Source organism: Eptesicus fuscus, chromosome 12 (assembly GCF_027574615.1).
Source record: "Eptesicus fuscus isolate TK198812 chromosome 12, DD_ASM_mEF_20220401, whole genome shotgun sequence".
NCBI lineage: Eukaryota > Metazoa > Chordata > Mammalia > Chiroptera > Vespertilionidae > Eptesicus > Eptesicus fuscus.
In genome coordinates, this window is record NC_072484.1 from 52,473,210 (window position 1) to 52,490,634 (window position 17,425).

At 43.8% G+C, this 17,425-nt stretch overlaps 1 protein-coding gene and 1 long non-coding RNA gene across 3 annotated transcripts; one reads left to right on the forward strand and one right to left on the reverse strand.

The window, feature by feature from the left end:
* Positions 1 to 1,252: 1,252 nt before the first annotated feature.
* On the forward strand, positions 1,253 to 17,133 carry LOC114228774 (uncharacterized). The gene is made up of 5 exons (XM_054724297.1): positions 1,253 to 1,352; positions 7,151 to 7,222; positions 15,164 to 15,271; positions 16,218 to 16,253; positions 16,340 to 17,133. Exons 1-5 carry the CDS (start codon positions 1,253 to 1,255, stop codon positions 16,834 to 16,836), a joined length of 813 nt encoding a protein of 270 aa, XP_054580272.1. The 3' UTR covers positions 16,837 to 17,133.
* LOC129150894 (uncharacterized) lies at positions 9,209 to 10,191 on the reverse strand. 2 transcript variants are annotated; one of them, XR_008557692.1, is made up of 3 exons: positions 10,128 to 10,191; positions 9,861 to 9,957; positions 9,209 to 9,741 (listed from the first exon to the last, which is right to left on the reverse strand). It is a non-coding gene; the product is annotated as an uncharacterized LOC129150894 (long non-coding RNA). The 2 variants fall into 2 exon arrangements; XR_008557691.1 differs by having other exon boundaries at positions 9,857 to 9,957.
* Positions 17,134 to 17,425: the final 292 nt, after the last annotated feature.

The following is a 17,425-nucleotide window of genomic DNA, read 5'->3' on the forward strand; positions in this document are numbered from 1 at the left end:
CGTGCCCTTGTGGAAAGGGACCCAAAGCTGGGAATGTTTGGGATGGTTCTGGGCTCCACCTGCACTCGCTGGCTCCCCACACCCACCCGGGTGGGCTGCAGGTCCTCAGGAGAAGCAAAGGGAAGGGACATGCTTCAGCAGACACCACTGGAGACTAGGGATGAAGAAGCCAGGCCCTCCTCACAGCAGCTCCCTTTACCGCTGGGTCCCTCTGTTGGACGTCTCTGTGATCTAGAATTCAATGATGGGTCCCTATCCTCATAATTCACTTCAGGGCAGTAAGAGTGTGAGTTGTCAGAAGTGGCTCAGACATGAAGGTCCTTCTGTGCTTCCCATGGGATCTTCCCCCAAACCTGGGACTAGGTTTCCAGGAGAAAGCCCAGCACAGGGCACACAGGACCCATCCAGTGTCACTTATGTTGTCTCAGGTCCGGGTCCCCCTCCTGCCTGCTAAGTTGGGGGCAGGCAGAACCCTCTCCCCGCTCCCTAACAGTGAGGCCAAGCAGAGCCCGAGCAAAGTGCCATCACACTCCCTCTCCTCAGCTCCTCCCTAAAAGCCATGTAAAGGCAGGTACCCTGAAAACCCTGAGTGTCATGACCCTTCAGTGTTTATTTATCATGGGGGCACTCATTCGAGAGGCTGAGCACCCGTTCCTTGGGAAAGGGTGCAACAGGAGCCTAGAAAATTATCTGCCCAGGCGCCCCATATTTATGGAGGGAGAGGGAAACAGAGGGAAAGGGAAGAGAGAGGGAGAGGGATATGTGGGAGAGGGACACACTGAAAGAGAGGGGGGAGGCACATACAGAGTGCAGGAAAGGTGTGAGCACTCACTCAGAGCATCACTTTGGAATGGTGCTCCTAGCAGTGGGCATGGTGACAAGCGTCCTTAGGAAACCAATAAGGCAGTGGTCATTAGTATGGCTTTGGGGCCTGATGGCTGGCTTCACATTCCTTTCTTCCCCTTCCAGCTCTAGCACCTGGGGAAATTATTTAAGGTCCGTCTAGTTTCCCTTTACACCTATACAATGGTAGCTCTTACTGTATGTGCTCAACATGGATCCAATGAGCTTCTGCCCATTCTGGTACTGAGCTAGGAGCCATGAGAGTGACCAGGTGTCCTGGTCTGAGAGTTGACACTCTATGCAAGCAGATAGGGAAGGAACCAACAAAAGAGATCATTGCAGAGTCAGAAACCTGCTACAAGGAAAAGGAACCGAGATAGAAGAGACACAGTCTCCCTGCTGGGAGAGCATGGATGGAAGTCAACTGGAGAGGCACGGCATGGGTTCTGTCAAGTGCCAGAATGAGACCCTCGGGAGGAGTTTTGAACTTGGGGAAGGAGGAGAACATGGTGTGGATTTGGTGGGAGAAGAGGAAGCTCTGCTTGTTTGGGGAAATCTGGTCAGAAATGGTGCTCAGAGGAGGGGATCTGTCCATGGTGCTGGGCAGCCTCCATCCAGAGGGATGGCGGAAGAGTGGGAGCAGGCATTCCCCTGAGAGGCTGCAAGAACTTAAGCAAGGGGATGTCACAGTTAATTGGTGACTTAGAGAAATGCCCTGATGGGAACCTGACTGCAGGACCTGGTGGCAGGACCAGTAACCTGGAAAGCAAGAGGCACAAAGCAGAGGGAGGGGCTTCACGGAGCTCCAGCGCAGACAGATGCGTTTATGGAGAGAGAGCAGGTAAGAATTACCTGAACCTGGTGATCAGCCACTTGGTGAGGCCCAGGGGTGGCACTGCTGAGGAAGGGTGGCTTTGCCATGCGATGTGGCACTGAGGATGGAGGAGGAAGGCGATGGGGAGTGGGAGGGGCTCTGATGAGACGTGTGCAGGCTGGCTGTGGGACGCTGTGGGAAATATGCAGAGGGAGGCTGAAGACACTTGTGTAAATCGATCTGGGGTGAGAGAGGAAGTTCTGGGTGATAGATACATAAGTTCCGTGTCATCAGCATATAAATGATAATTGAAGCTTTACCTAGGGATCAAGAAGAAAGGTACTAATAACACGATCAAATGGCAAAGTGGAGGAACAACAGAAGGTAGCGATGGGGGAACAGAAGGTAATAATAAGGGAGCAATAATAAGAGGAACCCCGTAGAGGGAAGACGGGAAACATACTGAAGAAGAAACAGAATGTGCAGAGAGCGGTGTTGTCGCTGAGAAGCCTGCTCCACAGAATTAACTTTGCTCACCAGGACTTGCAGGGAGGAGGACTCACAGGGTGCTGTCAAGACCTTCCCGGAGTGTGAGCACATCCTCTCAGCAGCCCAGGAGTGGGGGTGGAGAAAGTGGCCTGGTGGGGGGTCTCACAGGTAGGTGGTCAGCAGGGGCCTGGCCTCAGAGCTGGTTGCTGAGTGTGGTTCTCTCACTGTGGTTTCATACACATACAGAGTGAAGGACATTAATATTACCCATCCTCACTGTGGATTCAGTCAACGGTGTGAAGAGCACCAACCATGGAGCTTGGACCCTGTTTCCACCCCCTGCCCTGCAGTCACAGGACTCTCTAAATGCCAACTGTTTTATGTGACTCCTCTTTAAGTAAAAGGCCTTCTTTTAAAAACAGCACCTCAGATGGGGTTTCACTTTTGCCAAAGCAAAGAGGGACGATGACTTAATCCCTCACGCAGCCCTGGAAGCGTGTCCCAACCATCCTGGCTGAGCTGGCCGCTGTCTGGCATCCTGTGCCCCCATCCAGCCACCCTCCTGGGTGTGGCTGCTGGAGAGAAAGACAATTTAAAATGTGATTCCCGTGGCAGCGGAAGTGAATGCTGCAACCTATAGCCTGGCTCACAGAAGGGTGGGAAGGAGGATGGAGATGAGGACTCCCCATTGCCTTGGCTGTGGCAGTGGATGGTGAACTCAGGACCTGTGGGTCAGCTGATGCTACAGAGAGTTCTGGTAACTTCACAGCATAAAAAATCCTGCACTGAATAAGCAAGGGCAGGAAGCCATGGTTGGCTTGACCAAAGCAGCTCCCGTGGATGGCGTGGCAGACTCTGCACAGAGTGATTTGGCCTGAGAGTGATGGAGTTGGAGAGGAGAGGAAGTGAGCAGAGCAACTGGTGCCTAAGCACTGCCCCTCTTCCAGAACAGCAGCCACTGGTACTTGTCAGAAACAGATGCTCAGGCTGATGTGGGTAACAGCTGTCAGAAGGGGAGGAGACAGGAGGTAACCAAGGTGGGCTGCACGGTGACTTGTATCTAAAACCCTCGAGAGCAGAGCTAGAGTGTGCAAATGGGCTGACGCAGAGAAGAGCTTCAGAACCAGGCAGCAGAGAGGAGGGCGAGGCTGCAGCTTGGGACACACGGTAGGGCATGGCCTGGGGACACAGAGAGGCATTTCTTCTTATTCGAAATCCTTTTGAAGTCATTGGAGACATGATAGAGAGTGATTTTACATGGACATATTTTTCTCCCTGCCGTTAGACTTAAATCTTCTATTTTCAAAATCATCAAAAATGTCTTACAGTTGTCTTCAGTTACCCAGATTCCAAATATCCTCAATCTCTTCTCTATCCTAGAAACCAAATGCCTACTTCCCAGGGAACCACCTCTCACTTGAATAAACTTGCTGCTTTCTTCCAGTAAGTGATTAGGATGAACCAGAAACACTCCCACCCTGAGAATCTGAGCATTGTGCGGACAGTTAATCTCCACCGAGTTCTCTTAAAGATCTGTGAATGTTATTATATTTTTATCAAAATTATTTGAACATTTCAGGATATTTGATTATAGTTTGTGATTACCAGGCAATGTGAGATTAGAGGTCGTGAAAATGTAATATGTCAAAAACTCTGTTGGGACCAATATGTATAGTGGATTGCTTTAGAGGCATACAATTTTTATCTGGAGTTGAACACACACCTTGAAAAAACTAACATTACCGAAACAGTGTTGTTGTTAAAGAAAATAACTTTTGTAGTGTCATTCACCACAATTACTTTAATGGGAGACCACTTACGGAATGTCAAACGAGCCCTTTCCCTTATCCGAACTAGCAACCAAAGTCATTGATGAGCCTGTGTTATTTCAGGGGGATGTGTTTACTTAAAGGCGGTCTCTATAAAAATGCATGATTGACTCCTGTCCTGAGCTACCAACACGGGAAAGAGAAAAGTGGAGAAAAGACTATTTATACAATTTTGATGGAAGAAACCTCACATTGTGGGAAGTGTATCAATGTTAAATCCTGAAGGAGGAAACTGGTTTTGAGTCTTTTCTTCAAACGTATAAAGTGAATTTCTTTCTAAAAATTGAATTTGAGCACAAAATTGTCCTGTTCTGGGCCTATTTTAGAGAACCAGGCATGATATAAGTATATTCTCTTATTCTTTATAATTTGTAAAAGCACTTTGATTTCTACTTATGATGGAAGAAATAAGAGGCATTCTAAAATGCCCCTTCCCCAAGCCTAATGAAAATTTAAGATTCCTGTCAGATGTTAACAGTCAAGAACTATGCAGAAGCAATGCGTGTGGTCTGGGCATGCTTGGCTCTTGGTAGCCTGTCAGCTAACAAAGCCTCACTTCTCTACACGGAGTGGCACTGTGGCCACTCGGGACCCAAGAAAAACTCATAAAACTGGATGTCAGAGCTGGTGTGGCAGATGGAAAAGTATAATTGATTTGAAAATACTTTTCCCCAAATATAAGCAGAACAGGTTTTCAAAATCAAGGAAGTTCAACAATGCCAATGCAATAAAAGGTTAATTTGTGTAACACATCAAATGTCATTTAATAAGTGACTTAATCCAGGGAATTAATAAGATCAAGGTTCAAGGATGTGGTATTTGACCTGGACAGAGTCCCCCACACAGAGTATGGCTCAGTTCATCTATCCATCCCTCCACCATCCACAGCCCTCCTTCATCCATCCATCATCTATTTATCAGCCCCAAATCCACCCATCCATCCATCCATCCATCCATCCTTTCCTCCCTCCTTCTACCCTTACAACTGCTTCTCCATACCTCCACCCAAACTTCACCCACTACACTAATTCTTCCATGATCTATCCACCCATATTTGAGTGCCTACTGAGTGCTAAGTGCAGTTTTCGGCAATGGGATGAGATTGTAAGAAGATATGCTCTAAGAAGATTACAGTCCTGTGGGAGAAACAAATAAGTATCTAGGACATTCAAATACACTCTATTTAATACTAAAATAGCATATTGACGTTCCAGATAATTAAATGACAAGCAGCAGGAGGGGGAGGACACAGAGGCTTTCCTGAGAAGGGAGAGGGTGAAGTCACAGAATGTGTAAGGAGATGAGAGTCCAGGTATAGCCAAAAAACATTAAACACCTGATATGGCAGAAAGATTGCCCTTGGAAAGAGATGTGATGAGAAATAACCCTAAAAAGGCAAGCAGGAGACAGATTAAAATACACCTGATACACGAAATTCAGATTCTGAAATTAAGTAATGAGGGTGATGGTGTTTAATTAGAGCCCATCTCCCTCCAAAATAAAAATAGTGATTGACTTATGTTTCTCTAGCATCACTTTTGCTCTATTGTATAGATCCCCGGGAGGGAACAAGAAGAGTACTGTTATTCTGTGGCCATAACACATTTATTGCAAACATTGTCATTGTTAATGAAGGTACTAAGGGAAAGCAGGAGAAATTGTGGCAGACCTCCCATCCCCAAAAATATATCCTAGGAAATGAATAAACCTCTCATTGATAATGTTATAGTAAATCACTTCTTATATATATATTTTTTGGGGGGTAGTTGTTTAAGCATGCAATTTTCCACTAGAATCATAAAGAAATCTTAAAATATGTGTGTCTGGGGTTTACTCAAGTGAGAGCTACAGATTAGAAACACTTCTGAGCATAGAAATGAAATTGTTTAGGAAAAATAATCACCTCCCTCTTTTTTTCTTTCCCTCTTTTCTCCTAGTGAACAAATAAAAACATCTACTGAACACATTTAAAAAAAAATTATCAAAGATTATTTCCATTGCAAAGAATTTGAACTCAAGGCTAAAGTTGATTCCCATTTTCCTTTTCTTCAAAACAGCTTTTGAAGAAACCAGCTGTTATCATACCCTATTTAAAATGGAGAGAAAATATATGGCAGCTGGATGCCTCTCGTCACACCCGGCAAGTGTGCCATCTCCACTGGACTGTCCTTTGAAACACTTGACCTTTACACAGACAAACTTTCACAGCATCTTCCGAAGAACCGAGACAATCAGCAGTAGGAAGGGAAATATCACACTGGGGATGTTCATACAGCCCTGGTTTTTCAAGATGATGTAACATCCCACAAACTCTGAAGGTTCCTTGGCCAGCACCCCCACCTGGAGCCACCCCACATCACCCCATGGGACAGACAGGTCTCTGGAGCACAAACCGCCCCTCCTCTGAGATGAGCATCTCTCAGTAACCAGGCTAGTGGTCAAGGGCCGGCACTGGAAGGAAGCTCTTATGTCTCGTCGAAATCCTCCCTATTGAAGCATAAGCCCACTTCCTCTTTGCCATCCTCAGCGTAGAGAGGGGACAGCTGGCCACTGTCCTCTCTATAATAACCCTTCACCGCCCTGAAGATGGTTATTAGGTCGGCTCCTCTCCTCCAGGCTAAATAATCACAGATCCTTTAATCTCCCTTCCTAGGTGCTATTTTCCGAGTCTTTAATCATTTCTGCTGCTCTCTACTGAATCCCTTTCAGCATCTTAAGTCCTGGTGTGTCACCTCTCCAGAGGGGTGGCACCAACAGTTTGAATAACTTGGCAGCCTGAGGGCACAGCAGTGTCCCCAATGGAGGGCAGTTCTGCCTCTGATGACACAGCCGAATTAGCCTGAACGCCTCTCTGTGTTCCCTGTAACACGTCCTGCAAACCACCCGTCCCCTCCCCCAGCAACAAATAAAATAGCGATAGCAATGATAATAAACTAAAGTGATGAAGCCAAAGAAAGCACTGTAAACATGACAGTGGGAAGATTATGGTAGTCACCATTTGGTTTCGATAACATGTCCCATATGCTTTTTTATACTTATTAGTTTCCGATGTCGAATTAAAAAAAAACACACAAACTTATTTGTTGCATCCTTTTCAGCATATGGTCTAAGTTTGTTTCTGACAAATCCCAAGTTTATCATTTTAAGTTCCTAAAACAGGGGCTTGCTATCTGAGACGCTGGTGAGAACGGCCTGGTCATCACGTGGCTCAAAGGGAAGGACCCTCTGCTGGTCACCTGGCTCTCAGGTAAGAATCCCTTGCGGGAGTGGCTGACGGACTGAGCATGGGTGGTGGCCTGGGCTTCAGCACGTGTGCAGAACGCCCTGCGTGAAAACAGTAAGTAGGGAGATGAGAAGCTCTGAGGTAACTCCTCCCCCCACGTTCCCCTCTGGCTGTTTAGTTAAATTTCATGGTCACAATTCAATCTGTCCCCTTTCTCTGGTGTTATCTGCCGCTCCCAGCTTGGTTTCCTTGTGCACTTAATGAACATGCTTTCCATCCTATCTTTCAGAAAATTGATGAAAGTGCTTAAATAGCCCCGAACCCAAGATTTTCCTCAGGGAAGCACCACGTGCTATGCTCTCTGATATTGATATTGAACCATGAACAAGTATGGTGGGAGCATGGCCACCAAGCATTACCGTGTGTATGATTTGGGCTTTTTTCCTACATGCTGAGGAATCTCATATGCAATAAACACAGATATCATGAGAAAGGATGGAAAATAGGATAAGAATTGTATTTTTTTTTTTTTTACTGAGGCTTAAATGGGATGTTTCTTATTTACCTGTTAAAATATATTGTGTTGTTTCTCTTTATGAATAAACTACTTAAGTAGCAGTTGATACTGCCTGGCCATTGTGGCTCAGTGGTTGAACCTTGACCTATAAACCAAGAGGTCATGGTTCTATTCCCGGTCAGGGCACAAACCTGGGTTTCGGGCTCAGTCCCCAGTAGGGGACATGCAGAAGGCATCCGATGAATGATTCTCTTTCATCATTTTAAAAAATATATATATTTTTTATTTATTTTAGAGAGGAAGGGAGAGAGAGAGAAATATAGAAACATCAAGGATGAGAGATAATCATTGATTGGCTGCCTCCGGTACCCCGCTACCCCCATCCGATCGAGCCCGCATGTGCCCTTGACTGGAATTGAACCCGGGACCCTTCTGTTTTCAGGGCGATGATGCTCTATCCACTGAGCCAAACCAGCTAGGTCCTCTCTCATCATTGATGTTTCTATCTCTCTCTCCCTTCCCCTTCCTCTCTGAAATCAATAAAAATATTTTTACAAAACAAAACAAAACAAAACACAATTGATAGTATTTCTGAGGAAGAAATAAGCTAATTCAAACAAGTCATATTTCATTACTATACTTAAAAATATTTAAGGTTTGTTTTAATTTAAAACAGAACCAAATGCACAATAGCTTCAATTACATTTCACAATGCATTTTCAAACTCAAGAATTTTAACCCTTTTAAGGGCCTCACCTAGAAAAATGAAAACATTTTTAATCAAAATCTACACATGCCTTTAGATCCATTCGATGGGTATTCATTGAATGCCGTCTATGTGCCCAAAGCACCAATAAGAGTTGGCTCCAAGCCCGTTTGTCACCACATCTACTAGTACACTCAGCAGACGGGGTCACAGGGCATCACAGTCGTCCTAGGAGAGAGTCCGTGTTTACCCAATAGAACCAGAGGGAAGGAACCTTCTCCAGGGGTGACCTGGAGCTTTGGGTTTGAAAGCAGGGTTACCATTAGTGCCAGTCACTCCCAAGTGTCTTAGCCCTTCGGAATTGCTGTAATCACAGAGCCAGAAGCAAATGTTAGTTTCTGGTGGAGAGATGCTTTTTTTCATTTCCTTTTGAAAATATACCTCATGTTCGTTTATGTATTAGTTGGCAAAGTGATTCAGAGTGGAAGTCTCTTTCTAAAGGAAGAAGGGGAGGCGTGGAATCTCTTCTAACCTGTCACCCTGGGGGCTTCTTGTGATCCTCCTTGTTTAGAAATGAAATAATATTGTTTCAAATGTGGCAATTTTCTTCTATTCTCGAAACAAGCAAACTGTAAATTGCAAAATAGAAGAGAAAAAAGCATAATTACTGCTTTTATTTATTCATACCATATTAATGTAATATAATTATCCTGTAAGCAGACGGAACCTTATGAATATTTAGCGATAACAGCAACAAAATGCCACAGAACAGTTATTCTAATGACACATGAAAAAACAACAACTTTAAAGAATGAAACAATTTTTTTTCTGTTTTAAAGTGACAAATGGCTACAGCTTGACAACTGAGTGACCCAATTCAGTGAGAGAGAAAGTGTAAGGTGACAGATGTCCCAAAAATAATCTGGGGGAGTCATGTCCCCTGCTCAGTGAGCCCCGAGAGCCCTGGGAAAGGACTAGAAAACCCCAGCACATCTTCAGAGAAAGATGGGACAAAAAGTTGAATCATCACCAACATAAAGGTCATAATATGCTGCCATCTCCAGAGTTAACATCACACTTGGCAATGGAGATCCAGTCTTCAGAACGCTAGGGATGTGCAATGCCCAGAAGACAGAGCACTGAGGCAGGAGACAGGTGGATCTATGGGGATGACCCCTGTGTGGATGACTCTGGGTGCAGCATGGGGTACAGGCAGAAGGAACAGCTATGGTAGCTTCTTTGGAGATCTGCAGGTGAGCCCAGCTCCTGAGCAGGGACCACTATGGAGGGGGGTTCAGTATGGGCAAGGGGAGGCCAGTCCTGTGAAGCAAAATGGGCATTTTGTGGTCTGGAGAGCCAGAGCTCAGAAATCAATGTGGGCCCCCAGAGTCCCCCAGAGACATTGCTTTGTGGTTCTGGTTAAGTTGGATCTGACCTACGTGTGCACTGGCTTTCATGACTGGTGTTCTTCGTACACTTCTTGTCTCAAGTCAAAGTGGGTTTGCAACATGTACAGTGAAAAAAGGAGATCTGAGCCTAAAATGGAATAATAAATTACAATAATGATTAATGGGTCTGACCTTTGTGAATCCCTTTTAACGGCTTATTTTACCTAATCCTGAAGTAACATTATGAAAGTTGTACTATTTTTTAATTTTCCTACATCACATGAAGACACAGCCTTTCAGAGAGATGAAATGACTTACTCAAGATCACTTTCCAAGGGCTGATAAGAGGCATCCATCCATCCATCCCTCCATTCATTATAAGTATTGACTGAGCAGTTATCATGTTCTAGGTAATGGGATAAGAGTGATGTGAAAATAGAGTTCCAGCCCCATGGAACTCACAGTTTAGGAAAGAAGGCAGGCATTAAACTGTCAACTATGTACAAGTACATAAAGTTCTAAAATATAATGAATATCACAAAAGAATGAAACAAAGGACTGGACATAGAAGCACATGGACTGAGACCAGAGCATGAAACTTTACATTTTACTGATGGTGTTTGTAATGAGGAGTTCATCTAGACTGTAGCTTCATGGATGTACCTTATTTGCTTTTATAGTCTCTTTTTTGTTGTACATTTCAATCATGTTTCCCTACTTACCTGAACATTAAATATTTTCTTCTTTTTCTGCATATTATTTTCACCCTCAATTTGTAATCTCCAATGACATTATTTTAGAGTAGAATGTAAGGCAAAAATTTAACCTGACTTTTTTCACAAAAGTAACCAATGGGGTCAAATAGTTATACAAGGACCTTCCTTTTCCACTTGTTTTCAACAGTAATTATGTGCCCAATGTTTATGGAAAATGACACCAGATATGGGATTATCTGTTGTCTACTGTATTGATTCGTCTTTTTTTGCTTTAAATATTAAAATTTTACTTTCCTTTCATACATTTTCTTATGAAAATAATAAAGTGAATGCATTTGTAGAAAAAGTAGGAAGTACAGAAACAAATGAAGAAAATATGGTTACTTATACGCTTGACATCAAGAGAAGAGCGTATCCATGATGTTAGATTATGGTCTTTTGGGCCCTGTTTCATCTGTATTCTATTTATTCACTTAGTATGAATTTCTTTCAAATTGGGTCAATCTGCATATGGTGGCATCTTCTACTATGTGTTGCTACCACCTCCATGGACCGTCTCTCCCTCTGTTTCCCTCAAGCCCTCCTGGCTGTTGACGGGGCCTGGCAGGGTCTCCCATGAAACAGTCTCCCCGCTCACAGAATTCACTCACTCTGTGTTAGTCCTTGAGTTTAATTTACCAACGGTCTGTCCCAGAATTTTGCTGCTTAATTATCTTTTGCTTCTTTCTAAGCAGTGGCTTCTACAAAGGAAAATCTTGGGCTTGATGGAGTTTGGTCAGAGCGAGGCTGATCAGTACTTATCCAGGACTTCTCCCCTGTGATGTGCTCAACTCCTAGGCCATCAACTCATCTAAGCTAAAGAAGAACTGAAAAATGGGGCATCAGACTTCCTTGGAAATTAATTTCCGCAATAGGAGGTGTCTTCAGCTAGAAGGGCATAAAGGCACAGCGTATCTGTGGTTGTAACAGGAAACCGTGTGACTCTTGCAGCAACTGCTCTGTGGACTAAGGCGGTTTCCCATCAGGAGGTGCCGCGCTTGGGAAAGGTCAGGGAGCTCATTTTCGTCTGGTCGCGGGCAATAAAAGGGACACCTCTGCAGCCACCTAGTAAATTCCCACAGTCATCTTTTCCTGGATGTATAGCACATAGGGGTTGAAATGCAATTATTTAGTATTTATGGTGGAGGAAGATGGTTCGTTTGAGGTGCCGAGGACCGCCTCCAGAGAGAGAGGCAGAGAGCTCTCGTGGAAATGGATCAACTTCTGCAATGAGCCGGCATGGCTGAGGGAGTAAGCAGGTTATTCCTATAGCCGCCATGTGCACAATCACAGGAATTTAAACCCATCTTAAAAGGAACCCCACTGGGAGTGTTTAGGTCCACAATTACAGTAAATGAAGATTCAGAATTAGCAAAAGCATTTCACTTAATTAGAAGCATTAAATAAGTACGACCAAATGTACAGTACTGTTTCTGCTAAAATGAGAAAAATAGCTGACCCTGAAAAACATTGTATTTATTTGCTTACTTTTCTTATGTTTAGAAAACTACTAAAACAGCCTCCAACTAAAAGATAAAGATGCAGATAAGAATAGCAAGTATTTTTGTCTTAAAAATATATATGTATATTTATACAAATATATATGTTACATATATATACACAAATATACACATTTTATGTGTATATACAGTATATATCTACATGTATATCTATCTATCTACCTGTCATCTACTACCTACCTATCTATCTATTGATCTATCAAATACTTGGAGGTTGATAGCCTGCAGGAATGAAAGGAAAAGGTGGTTTTAGCACAGATGTTATAGGCATTTTTCTTCTATTTCCTCCTTTGGACATGATTTTCAAACTGTTAATTCCTAACTCTGATGATTTTCAGTATTAACCAGAATTCCCTGAGTTGGTGTTAAGGCTGACAGAATCCTTAATCAAATTTCCAGGGAGACTACAGGGGAAGCTGGGAAAGAGAAGAGAAAGGAGAGAGAGCGCGGACGAAGAGAACTGACAAGGGGGTCTTTCTGGGCTTCTGTCTGCACCTGCAGCTCACTCCCGGGCTGCCAAGCCTCCTGTGAGACCCTCAGCGCGTCTTCATCCTGGGCCTTTCAGCGGGCCTCCTCACACGCAGGGAGTCTGAGAAACAGTTTCATTTTCAAAGACAGATACGTGCATGTTTCTAGAACTCCGTGACTGAGCTTTGTGACCTCAGCGAATCTGCTGGAGGAACCCAAGCCAGCCTCCTGTTCCTGCGAATCTTCCTGGGCATCAGCAACCCCATGTGATCAAACCGGAAGAGCTGCTGCAGGGGGGCTGACAGCAGCTGGACCGCTCAACCTTTTATCCAGATCTTTTCCAATCTATTACATATAGAAATAGGATGTGATCAAGAAAAAGTGCACATGTGCAAACTATTTCCTTCTCTTTATTCAAATTTGTGTTAACTGCTTTCCTTACCTCCCAGAACATATAAGATGTTGAAGTTTTGCTTCGTGGTAAAAATGGAACAGATGAGGGTGGCTCTGGAGGTCATTGTGCTGCACCATCTGGTGACCATTGCTCCCAAAGCAGAAGTCAGGACACTGTCCGTGTCACGGACAGACTGTGGTCCTGCATTCTGAGCTGGTGGAAACCATGCATCTTGAGCCAAATCTGCGGACGGCCTTCACTTGTCAATACGGGTTTATGCGAACCCGGCATCTCGCTCGCTGGCATAGGGCATGTGGCCACAACAGCAGAAGTGAGTAGCTGTGTCAGAGACCACATGACCCGTGAAGCCTTAAGGATTTGGTGTCTGTCCCTTTACAGAGGAGGCTTGCCTGTTCCTGGTTGTGAGTGTGGACTGTCGTGACCCTGGGCTTGCTACGGGGAAGGGTGCGTCCAGAAAGGAACATCTGTTCTCACATGAGGACATCAGCACTAACCCAGATGCCAGTGGTGGAGAGCTGGCAGGAAGCCGAGATGTGAGGAAGTACTTTACAGACACTCTCATGGGTCACTCTCACCATAGACCCCGGAAATGGGCAAACCCAGGAGGGGGTATTTAAGTTTGGAAACCAGTCCCACAGCTGGTCCCCAGCCCACACATTGAGACCTCGGTCTCCAAACCCGGGCCATGGCCAGGCTGGGCCTCTGTGCGTGTGTTTGCTCTCACACTCTGTGAAATATGAAAGAAAACAAAGTCTCACTCCTTGAGAAACTGTATAACCTAAACTTGATGAGAGGACAATTAGGACTTTAATTTTCTTCTCCTTGGGCAATAGGCAAAATCAAATGGACTCACTCTGCTGTCGAACTAGGCGGCCATGAGTTTATGTAGCTGAGAGGTCTGCTGAATTTTTACTCTTAACTAAGCATGCAAGATGAGTACCAAAATCATTACATTTATGTGTTTTTAATGGCTTGTCTGGGTTGTTTTGTCCATAGCTGGTGACGGAGCTGAGCGCTAGCCAAGCGTTTTAGAATTCACACAGCTCTGTTTCAACATAATAATTTGACAATACCTGGGGCTCCTGCCATTCCCGGAGGTTATGTTTTTGAGTCTCACAGCACATCAGCATAGCAATCAGCTGGCCGGCGGTCCTTGTGCTGGAATGAAGGGCCCACGAAGTCCTCGCCACCCCTGCAGGTCGGGGGCGGGTGCAGCACAATGCTTCATTTTACCTGGAAGCCCACTCTCGATCGGATCTTTCAAACGGAGTGGAGCAAACCCTGCTCTCGCCGCCCTTGCTGCTCCTTGCAGTTTTCTAATGAAAGCCCTTCTGTGCGGCTGCTCAGCCAAGTCGGTTTGTAACTGGCTGCTATTTTGCTGTTGTCGTCAATGGAATCAAAATGTGTCCAGTTGAGAGCAAACACACGCTGTCCCTTGACACGGAAAACTGAACGGGAATCGCCCTGAGGTGGGCAGAACTGGGAAATTTGCAGCACTTCCTAGTTATTAGAAAACGCACTTGGTCGCAAATACCAGTCAGTGATTGCTTCTTTCGAGAGCTTTCTGTTTGTCATCAGCATTTATGAGCCATGGTGTTTTTGCTCCTGTCGCTTAAAATCTCAGCTTCAGTTCTCAAGGAAAAATTAAAATTATACAAACTAAAATTAAAATTAGTCATTTAAAAATATGAATGGCCTTGTGTGTTTTAAAAAGAAGTAATAATTGGGTATTTGATCTATTCTGAGTTAATTTTTGTATCTGAGTCCAAATAGTACTCTAGTTTCATTCTTTTGTGTTTTGTTAACCAATGTCACCTGAATAAATTTAATTTAAAAATAGAAGTAATAAGATAATATGAAAAATTTGGAAAAATAAAAGTAAATAAATGACAAGAAATATTTTGTGATTTTGGCACTGAGGAACTACAGCTTTTGACAAAGCACTCACACATTTGGTTTTTTGGTAGGCATACATATATTTGATATTTCAATGTCAGTAATATGAAAGTGAATTTCCAGTTTTCCTAGGAAAAGACTAATTATTGTTTTGAATGAGCCTGATATTTTAAAATGTGTTCAGCCGTGAAGAAATCCCATAAGGAAGGTGGGGCGTCAGCGGTTATTCCTGTGGAGGGCTTGTTTTCTCTAATCTGCACTTTCTTTACCGTCTCTAATGGGCTGTTCCCTCTCTTCCAGCATGTCAGGAGACTGTCCCTGAAATTGGAGCTGAGCCACCCAGCAACCTGGGGGACCCCGTGCGGGGCAGTCAGCACAAACACAGACGCCCTTGTGTTCAGGAACGAGGTCAGTGACTCTTCCTTATGAAAATATGTTCTTAGGACAAGAGGAAAGGATATGCATTTGTGTGTAAGAATACATGTCAAGCCAAGTGCATAGAAAGACACAGTCACCAACATGTCTATACACAGGGTCCCTGATGGGAAGCAAATAAGATATGGCTGACAGCGTTGGGAAACAACAGGCGGCTTCTATATTCCAAAAAGTCATTGATAGACTGCTATTATAGAATTAGTGAGACAAGTAGTGTTTCATCTAAAACGCGGGTTGGTAGCGTTTCTTTACAATATGTTTATATTGATGTAAATACTTGTGGATGTTTATATTACTTGTTTATGTGTGGAGTAATGCTGAGCCATATACCTATAGTTAATGCTTAGTCTGTGAAAGGTTTTATTTTTGAGAATTAAAATAAAAATGTTAACAAAAAGGACCCTTGTGTTTGTAGCCCCTTTATCAATCTTGGATGATCCTAAAATAATTTCATGGATTTGAAATTGGAAAAATCAGTTCCAATATTGTGGGTTTTTTTTCTACCATTTGTAAGGTACAGAATTTTATGATAGTTTGGTTATTTTTAGTGTTTTTTGCAAATCAGTTTCAGTCTTTTTGTGACTATGTGTTTTAATCTGCTGAGGAAAACCTGTGAAATGTTACTTGTTGACATATGGACGAAAAAGCATTTCCTTCATGTATCCCAAATATGAAAGGTCACTCATACCAATAGAAATGTGTTTAAATCCATAAAGTTTTGCTACCTGATATTTAATTTCCTAAACATTTTTACTGATAGATTCAGATGGCCATTGTCAAAGCAGTCTCTGAATGGCCAATTCCCTCATTTTTCCCCCCAATATTGCACCTTCAAGCGTTTCACCCTCTGCCATTTATTTCTCTGCTATTTTTTTTAGATTAAAAAAAAAAATGTCTCTTTGCTCTCTGCCATTTTCAGATCCAAAAAGCATTTGGCTGGTGCATGGAAGCCCAGGTGCCTGGCGTGGCTCTGACCCCATCACCTCTGCAAGGCTGGAGAGGCAGCGGCCTGACCTGTTTGTCCTTTCTTCTTGTTTGCAGCAGCCCAGCCTGCTTGTTCTGACCACCTTTGTACCTGGATTCCAAGCAAAGTGGGTGTGCATGGAGGCTGGTCTGTTCCTTACCTGCGCCTGGGAACTGATCACAGGCACCTTCCTGGCCACACCCCCCAAGCAGTGACTGGAGGTAGGCTTCTTGCAGAGGAAGGCCCAGAGGGGCCCACGGAGAACCTGTGGGTCAGGTTTCAGGAGCAGAGGCAGAACAAGGAGGCTGCGGAGCTGCTGGCGGCCACTAGATGGCAGTCCATCCCCCGGGATGCAGTGGCCATGCCGGCCAGAAAGGATGCTGCCCAAGCTGTGCCAGGAGCAGGAAGTGCCAGAGTTGAATGGGGCGCTCCAGGCTCTGATGACCCCCGTGGTTTTCAGTGTCGGCTCTTCTCAACCACACCTCAAGCCCTAGGCGGCACAGTAGAAGCCACTGGATTTGGGTTTTACTGCCAGGTTTCAAGTGATGGAAGCCTATATTGTAATCTAACGTGAATTAAAACGCACTTCTTATGGGGGCTAGCTGAGAATGGTGATATCTCATTCAGGAATAGGCATGCTCTGTTCCCAGGGAGGTCCACAATTTCTGCTTCCGGGCCGCCACATGGCTCTGTAACGCGGGTTGAGATAGTTAATGGCTTTTTATTTGTGTATGCGGTTTGTACTAAGATTTTTACCGGGAGCCTTAGACTATTGATTCTTTGATTTCTGAAAGATACTCGTGTAGGTAAAAAAATGACTAATGATTTGAGGAACTTGTACCATTTCTTTTTTTTCTCCTGAATCACAGGGTTAAACGAATTGGTGAAATATATAAATATATAACTGAAAGAAATTTACCAATATTTTCTTGGCAGCATAATAAAATCATTTGTTTTATTTTAGAAGCATTTTAAGGTGTTTGTATATTATATTATATATTATATTATATTATATTATAAAGATGTGTTACAACCTTAGACATTTAATAATCTAAAGGACTCAGTATTCCACATTATTAAATATTTACCCTTTGATGACTTTTTTAAAGAAAATTGTTAAAATTTCATCAATACCATCCTTAGGTTGCAAATATTAGACTCAT